Source organism: Alexandromys fortis, unplaced genomic scaffold, assembly GCF_014885135.2.
Source record: "Alexandromys fortis isolate MF-2015 unplaced genomic scaffold, M_Fortis_MF-2015_v1.1 scaffold_243, whole genome shotgun sequence".
NCBI classification, from domain to species: domain Eukaryota; kingdom Metazoa; phylum Chordata; class Mammalia; order Rodentia; family Cricetidae; genus Alexandromys; species Alexandromys fortis.
In genome coordinates this window covers 494,804-503,220 of record NW_026068121.1, presented here as the reverse complement: position 1 = coordinate 503,220, position 8,417 = coordinate 494,804, and the positions used below count along the sequence as shown (strand labels likewise).

Below are 8,417 nucleotides of genomic sequence, written 5' to 3'. Positions count from 1 at the left end.
TCCTGACAGTCCTCCTGCCTCAGCTTCCTGAGGGCTGGCGTGAGCAACCGCAGCTAGCTTTGTGTAAGGTTTGTTTTGTTTAATGAATTTCTGAAAGTTGACGTTCAAGGAAACAAAAAAGGTGAAGTTGAAAAGAAACATCTTAACAGACGCGTTAGCCAGGTACCGAAAGAGGCCCAACTGCTTGGAAGGCAGAGCTGCTGCGGCCGACGCCCCCCTCAGTTTCCCTTTCTCCCTCGGGGTCACGGCAGGGTCCGGTTGGCCGACGGGAACCGGTGCAGGGGTGTCCGATCCGCTCCTCCCCGGGTTCCGGGACGCCTTCCTCCCCCCCCCCCCCACCTCGAGCTTCGCGGATGTTGGTTCCGCCCTGACGTCTTCCAATCAGAAGCCGCCGCTCCCACAGCTCAACTTCCGGGTCAAAGGAGGCACAGCCGGCGGGTCCCCGGTGTCCGCCGCCTTCGCTGTCCCCCCGCGCCCTCCACTTCCGGGCCCTCGTCCGGGGCATGGAGCGTCGCGCGTGAGGCGCCGCCGGCCCCGGGGACCCCCTGCCCAGCTCGTCCTCCGCGCCGCGCCCCGGTGAGCAGCGCCTGGCCCCGGCTCGCCGCCTCCCGCCCCGGCCGGCGCTGTCCGCCAGCCTCGGTGCCGCGCGCCCTGTCCTCGACGTCCCCGCCGCCCCGATCGCCGCGCTTCCCCCGTTCCGGGCCGCGCCCAGGAGCTGCTGCCGCACCGCTGCTGAGACGCCGCCGCCAGCTTCATCGCAGCACGCGGCTCAGCCCGGCGTCCGCGCAGCCTCCGCCAGCCTCGTCTCGCCAACCCCCCTCTCGGCCTCTTCCCCTCTCCCCCAGCCTGATCCCCTCAAGCCTCATCCTCTCGCATCTTGATCTCCCCAAGCCGGATCCCCGCAAGCTTGATCCCTTTCAAACCCGATTCCCCTCTCAGCTTGATCCCTCCAGCCTGATCCCCAAAACTTGATCCCCATAACTTGTTCCCTCAAGGCCTGATATTCCAGGTTGACTCTCTTTTCAAGCCTGATACCCCAAAGCTTGATATCCCCAGCATGAAGCTCTTCAAATGACCCTACCAGCCTGACTCCTCCAAGCCTGATAACCCCCGCCCCTAGCTTGATTCTCCCCAAGCTTGATCCCTTACTCAGCCCTTCTGCCTCAGTTTCCACATTGTCTCATGCCGAGCTTGATACTCTCCCAGACTCAAGTTATATCCCCTGTCTCACCCCTTCCTCCCCCTGATTAGCTTGAGCCCCCAGTCCTCAGCTTCGGGTTTCAATCCCTTCATCTTCAGCTCCACCCTCAGGGTCCAGGCTTTAGGCCCGCCCCATCCCTCCCCATCCACGCTATAGTCCAGCCTTCTATCCCAGTGGCCTCTTGCTGCCTCCCACCCAGGCTCCCTTGGGAACCCCCTGGGCAGTCACCAACCTGCTTTCGAGGAGCTGGGACTGGTGCCCAGGAGGTGTGGACCACAGTCGCCAGTTCCCGGCTGGGTCCTGGGGAGACCAGGCACTGAGAGACACGTCTCTTCCAAGTGCAACCCAGGGCATGCTGGCAGCCCCGAGGGGCTGGGAGGCCCAGTTAGAGTCTAACCAGGTAGATAGGGTTAGACCGCACAGGCGGAGACTCCCTCCCGCATGGAAAGTGAGTGAGAAGCCAAGCACTTCACTGGCCCCTCCATCCTCACCGGCCCCCCAATCCTCACCAACTGCTCCATCCTTGCCAGTCCCTCATCCTCACCAACCCCCATCTTCACCAATCCTTCCATCCTTGCCAGCTTTTCCCGTCTGCCCACCTTAACGCCACATTTGTTCTGTCAAGGTTCGTGCCCCGCGCCTGCAGCTGCCATGGAAGCTACTGGGACCCTTTAGAAGGTCAGTTATGTTGGGATTGGGCAGTGAGGCAGGCTCTGGGGTGGGCTGGGGCATTCAGGTCTGCTTGCTCTGGAATGCAGGGATTGAAAGGATGTGGCTTTGTGTCTGGCTCTGGGGTCAGTGGCCTGAGGCCATGGCTGCAGCCTCAATGGTCCGCACAGCTGACTCTTCTCTGCATTCCTCCCTCCGGTTGCCCTCCAGGGGGACAAAGGGAAGGTAGTGAGTAGGCTGGGTTTGGGAGAGGTGTGGCCACCCCTCCCCAGCTCATCTGACACAGTACCCAGCACTTGGGCTTCAGTCACTCTGGTGTTTTGTTTTTTTTTTTTTAAGTGGCTCATCCGTCTGACGGCTGTCATTATGAAAATGTCTTGGGTGTGCATCCCTATTAATCTTTACCGTAGCCCCAGGTATAGGTATTATAGTTCCAGCTTATAACTTTAGGAGACTGAGACCCAGGGAGGTTTGTGGCTTCTTTAGGGTCACACGGCATAGATGTGGGTAGGCTGAGGTTTGAACCCTTCTTCCTCTGACATAGGACCCCTGCTTTTCAGCACTGGGCAGGGAATACTGGCCAGACCTTCATTCTGTATCTAGGTGGCATCAAGCATCAGGAAGGCTGTCAGACTCTTCTAGGAGGAGTGGTGGCAGCTGGGCGGGACTGGGACAGGGATCCAGAGGGCGACTGTCCGTCCCTTGGGGACACTAGCATGGGTTGCTCTCTGTAACACATCCTGTGCCCTGCAAGGGGCTGAACATCATTGAGCCCTCCATCTACTCCTGGGCATGTGTCCCCAGAAATCTGGAGTCCTCAGTTAGTAGTCACCACCTTCAGACAATGATGTCCCTCCAACTAAGTTCTCCTAGGCTGCTGTCACGCGGAACAAACAGCCGATAGGAGAGACCGTACCCACATACCCACAGTTCCCTGGACTGGAAGCTGGGGGTTCCTATCTTAGGGGGAGTGGGTATAACAGAACCCATCCATTCTGTGAGCTCAGCCCCTCCCCCCAGAAGATATGGAGACAAACAGGAAAAGGTGTATTTGGGCTCGGTTTGGGGTGAAGGTACAGAGTGCAGGTGATGGTGACCTTGGTGCTGAAGTACCCCAGAGGCGGGAGGGTTCTCGGACTTCTGAACCACAGAAACCCAGCCCACAAAAGAGATAGGTTGCTGTTGCTCGGGACCCAGTGAGACACTTGGCATGGGGTGTCCCCGGTACCCAGTGCTCTTCTTTTTTTTTTTTTTTAAATTATTTATTTATTATGTATACAATATTCTGTCTGTGTGTATGCCTGCAGGACAGAAGAGGGCACCAGACCCCATTACAGATGGTTGTGAGCCACCATGTGGTTGCTGGGAATTGAACTCAGGACCTTTGGAAGAGCAGGCAATGCTCTTAACCGCTGAGCCATCTCTCCAACCCCCCAGTGCTCTTCTGAAGGCAGAGGTGAACTCCTGACCTTGCAGTCCCCTACCATAGACCCCACTGCCTGTCAGTGGGTCAGTGTCAAAGGTCAAGTTGCATCAGGATCAGGAGGAAGGAAAAGGTGGAGGAGGCCAGGGTGGGGCAGAGGTGGGGCTCTGACAGTCAGTTCAGCAACTCCCTGAACTGCTCCCCCTGTGCTGGTGCCCAAGGTGTCAGTAGGGGTGGACCCTAGCCTGGGTCATTCTGGGTTGTACATCCTCTCACTCTAAGGTGTTGCACAGTGACCGGGGACTCGATTCTTCCTCTGCTTCCTTCATTTCCTCCATCTCCTCCAGCTCTTCTTTCATTTCCTCCTTCCTCTCCTCTCTTAGCAGTATCTCCCACCCTAATTCATGCCCATCACAGGTATCTGCAGACCTGGACACAAGTCTGCTGGGACAGATCCATCAAGTGTAAGAGCCCTGGCTCATCGAGAGCTTAACTGTGGCGTCCCCAAAACGTGCCTTCCTTTCTGGGGGACATGGCACAAACCATTTAGCTTCACTGCCTCAGTTTTCCCATCCCCATTATGAATGTGGCCTCAGAAGTGGCTCTGAGTCACAGCACACATCAGATATATGCAGCAGGGACCTGGGTGGCAGGAGGAAGCAAGGAGGGGGTCTGGAGTGGGGCCTCCCAAGGTACAAGGTCTGGCATGGTGGTCCTTACATGTGTGGTTCCTGCACCTATGGTCCCCGTGGCTGGTTACTCAATATAAGCCTAGACTCAAGATCGACCCTGTGAGACCTTGGATGCCAAAGTGCTGGGAGTCCAAAGTTGGGACAGCTCAGGTGGGACACAGGTCCTGTATCTTTGGACTTCCTTCCCTCGTCTTCCACGGTGGAGCATCTGCGAGTTGCCCCCTTCTATGTTGCTGTCTCCCCACCTAACTCTCCAGTACCGTCAGCTTTGGTTTCTTCTGTGCCTTCTTCCCTCCCACAGGCTGTCTCTGAGGTCTAAGGCAGAAAGTCAGGCTCATAGGGCTGCTGCTTCCTACCCCTGGGAAGTAAGCCATCAGAACCTCAGCCTCGACCATGGCCCCAAGCTTTAGACCTTGTCTCTGGTGGCTTTACAGGCTGTGAAGGCGACATGTCTATGGCAGGAAGAAAGCGTAGGTGTCTGGGTTAAGTGGCTTGGCATTGATTTCATCCCCAGCTGTGTAAACTGTTGAGCAGGAACTGTGGGCAGGCTGATGCAGGTGGAGGCCTTGCCATCCCGTGTTTACTCCCCAGCCCCTCTCTGGGTCCCCATTTTGCATCTGGACAGCGGAGAAGGCACCGCGACACTGTCAGCCCCAGGCCTCAGCCCAGCTTGAATGTGTGCTGAGAGGTTCTAGAGTGCATCCAAAGCTCCTGGTGTCTCATTTCATGTCGCATCTCCGCGGGCAGATCTTTGCAGCCTGGACCCTCTGCGGTGACTCAAGGCAAGAGGCCCTCCTAGGTCCTCTTCTGCACAGGTGTGACTGGTCTCTAAGAGGGCCTGAAGGGTCCCCTTCTGGGAATCCACAGATTTGCGCTTCCTGTTTGAACAAGGCTTGAACTGGGCTGGTCCAGTCTAGAGGTACTTGAAGCAGTCAGTGGCATTCCCCTGGCTCAGGTTTCTGGCATGCTGTCGGCAGCCTCTCGCTTGTCGCTGCCCTTGGCTCCCACTACCCTGTGGATGAACTGCAGCTCTGGGAATCTCTGGTTTTCTCTGGGATGCTTGACCTAGGGCCTCAAGGACATCTGTGGTCACTGGTCTGCACTGTGAGAGTGTCTCATGAGCAGCTGCCACGGCAGTGCCTTCGGGAGAGGGAGAGTGCGCGGTTCCTTGTGTCTCCCTGCCAAGAACACTGAGCCTGCTGCTTGGGAGGATCTGCTCCACCCCGAGACTTCCCTCAGTGTGGCAGAGGAGCCTGGGCTAGGGAGCCCCTGTCTCCTGGCTCTACCCTCTGGCCTCAGTTTCCCCACCTGTACAATGGGTTCCCATAAGAGTGAAATGATGTTGACAGGCTTGACTCTCACAGTGATATCTTTGCCTTCTTCCTGCACTTTTCACAGCAGCCTGGGCCTCGCTCCTGTCCTTGTGGGGGCCTTTTCGCTGGTTTGGTGTTTCACGCTTTCTGCTGTCATTTATTGTTGTCTGTGGATGGACGTGTGGGTTTGCGTGTCCTGAGGAAGCTCTGGAGGTGGCTTTGTGAAGTCATTTCTCTCCACTTTTAAGTGGTTCTGGGGTAGAAGTCAGGTCGCAAATCCTCTCTCAGCCATCTTGCATGCTTTCTTCTGGTTTTGGTTTTGAGATATTGTCACCCTGTGACCTGGATGAACCTGCCATCTTCTTGCCTTGGTGTCCTGGGCACTGGGGTCACAGATGTGTGCCACCGCCACCGCACCAGGCTCTGTGGGTGTCTTTGTTGGAGACAAGATCTCCCTGTGCAGCCTTCCTAGGTCCACCCCAGTTGCACATGGGCCCCTCCACCCTCCCACCCCATAGTCCTGACCATTGTGTGGTGGCACCTTCAATTCCCACTTCCTGCTGGTGCTGGGAGGCTCCATCGCAGGAGCTTCTGGAGCCCACAGAGGGATCTCAGCCCCTGGAGCTCCCCCCAGCCACTCTGGCATGCTCAGAACTGGGTCACTGTGGCTGGCTGGGTGTTTAGATTTCTTTAAAGCAAATATTTGCCGGGTTGGTCCAGGTTTGCTCTGACAGAGCTGAGCCCCGTGGCTGTGAGGAGCAGGGAGCTGCTGGAAGGTGGCCAGTCCCAGAACGGATAAGAGGGACAGTGGGGTGGCCTGGGGGATGCTCACCGGGATGATGTCAGTGTGAAGGCCCCTGCGGGTGTCTCCTGTGCACAGTGACACCTGGAAGCCCCAAGTCTTTGCTCTTGTCACTGATGTCCATAGGGCGCTGAGTCCCACAGCCAAGGAGAGGTACAAGTGGAACAGACACTCACCAAGTAACCATCGCAAAGATGCCTGAGTTTCCCTCAGCCCCGTGGGAAGGGAAAACTGTCGCGACCATCTCAGGATGGCGGCATGAGAAGCTTCCTAAGGACTTGCTTTATACTTAGTCAACCTTTAATCCCAGCACTCAGGGGCAGAGGCAGGCGGATCTCTGGGAGTTAGCTGTCAGCCTGGGCTACAGAGCGAGTTCCAGGACAGCTGTGACTGTGACAGAGAAACCCTGTCTCAAAAAAAAAAAAAAAGACAAAATAAGAGCTTAGTCAACCTAAAAAAGAAAAGGAAGTGCATACCAGAAAGGATGACATGTACCCTGGGACAGATGCGAAAGAGTCGCCCAGTCTGAGTAAGGAATGGTTTCTCTAGGCAGGTTATAAAGAGGGGGTGTTGAAGAACCTGGAAGATATGGGCCCTTGAACACCAGAAAATGCTGGATTTTTGTTGTGTGTCCTGAGTTCCTGTTTTAGTCAAGCATCTACCACTCCTTCAAAGGGGGGGATTCGAGGCGGGGCTCCACCCTGAACCACGCCTTACCTCTCATGGGGCGGGGTTCTAGGCAGGCCCCTCCCATGGTGGGGGGGTGTTCTAGCGGAGCTCCACCCTCAGCCACACCCCCTCACTGGGGGATTCTAAGCGGGGCTCCACCCTGAACCACGCCCAATCAAGGCATGGAAGACCAGGAAGAGTTTCAGATGAATGAGTGGTGTGGATCTAGGTTGGAGTCCCGGCTTAACTCAGCAGAACCTTGGTTTTCCTGAGGATTGCTTGAAAAAGTTGCAATAACTTGATCTGGAAATATCCATCGTGAAGGCAGCTTGTCAGGAAGACACCCAATCTCACGCACGTGTCCCTCCACAGCTTCTCGCTGCCGTCACAGGAGTCCCCAAGGATGTCCGGCGGGGTCTCCCCAGCTGAGCAGGTGGCGGCAGGCGACATGGACGACGCGGCGGCGCGCTTCTGTGTACAAAAGCACTCCTGGGACGGGCTGCGCAGCATCATCCACGGCAGCCGCAAGTCATCGGGCCTCATTATCAGCAAGGCCCCCCATGACTTCCAGTTCGTGCAGAAGCCTGATGAGTCTGGCCCCCACTCCCACCGCCTCTACTACCTGGGTAAGCTGACTGTCCGCTCTGCCCTTCGCCGTCAGGCCTGGGGTGCTAAGAGGTTTCAGAAGCGACTAGCCTGAGTCAGGCAATGTTAGTCCACTTCCCGGGTCAGCCATGCAGGTGACAGTTCAGGGCTGGCCAGGTGGCCCTGAGTCTAGAAACTGCTCCTAGCTGGGCCACTTCCCAGGTGCTGGCTGGGCAGGGCTTTCTGGGTAAACAGGATGGAACTCAGATCCCCGTGGGAAGGTCACATGCTGTTCTGTCCAGTAGGAGCTCACCGTGTGGTGCTGTGTCAGGACGGGTTCTGAGGCTCAGAGATTGGCACCATCTCTGTGTAGTGTGCCATGGGCCAGCCGCGGAGCTTGGCTCACCGTCCTGCCACAGGACCCAGAGGCACCTACTCCCCGCCCAGCTGTTGGCAAGCTGTGCTCCCACTGGGCCAGCAGCGCCTGGGGTTTGACCCCTTGGGCTTTCTATAGCTTCTGTAGACAGGCCTGCACCCAGCTCATAGACAGGAAGTGCCTGCCCTAGTCCCAGCTCACAGACAGGAAGTGTCCATGAGAAACAGACACTTTAGGCCCTACTAGGTAGGCCTAAAAGGCCTATAGAGCTAGAAGAGAGAACCCTCTGGAAATAAGCTGGACTTGTTTGCTCACAAACAGCGTGCCTCCTGGCTGTTGACTAGTGGCCAGCTGGGCCACTAGTGGGCGTCCTAGGCTTCGCGCATGCCTGCTCTGTGGTGGCCTCCCCAATGTCACAGCCTCAGACATTGCCCAGGATTCCTGGGGGTTGGTGTCACGTCTCGTTGAGAAACACTTTTTAGGATAGGTGACTGGTCATCCTCCAGGCCGGTCCTGTTGCTGCTGTCATGGTTGCTTTGGTCCCCATGACTGTGCCTGTATATGTCTGGGTCTCAGCATTTGAATGAATGACTGGACATTGTCTCCAGCACGGCTGGGCCAGGAGGACAGCAAACAGGGTTTCCTCCCCTGAGGTCCTGCCCCCTTCAGTGCTGGCTCCTCCCACTT

The 8,417-nt window shown here is 56.9% G+C and overlaps 1 protein-coding gene across 3 annotated transcripts in view; it reads left to right on the top strand.

The window, feature by feature from the left end:
- The first annotated feature begins 462 nt into the window (after window positions 1-462).
- Window positions 463-8,417, top strand: part of Dpp9 (dipeptidyl peptidase 9) — a 29,194-nt gene continuing 21,239 nt past the window's right edge. Inside the window, exons 1-3 of one of the 3 annotated variants that reach the window (XM_050125169.1) lie at window positions 463-1,649; window positions 1,827-1,879; window positions 7,142-7,395. In XM_050125169.1, the coding sequence (XP_049981126.1) occupies window positions 1,554-1,649; window positions 1,827-1,879; window positions 7,142-7,395 (403 nt within the window). In that variant the 5' untranslated portion in view covers window positions 463-1,553. The remainder of the gene's footprint in view (window positions 1,650-1,826; window positions 1,880-7,141; window positions 7,396-8,417) is intronic. The other 2 variants (XM_050125168.1, XM_050125167.1) reach the window with 2 other exon arrangements.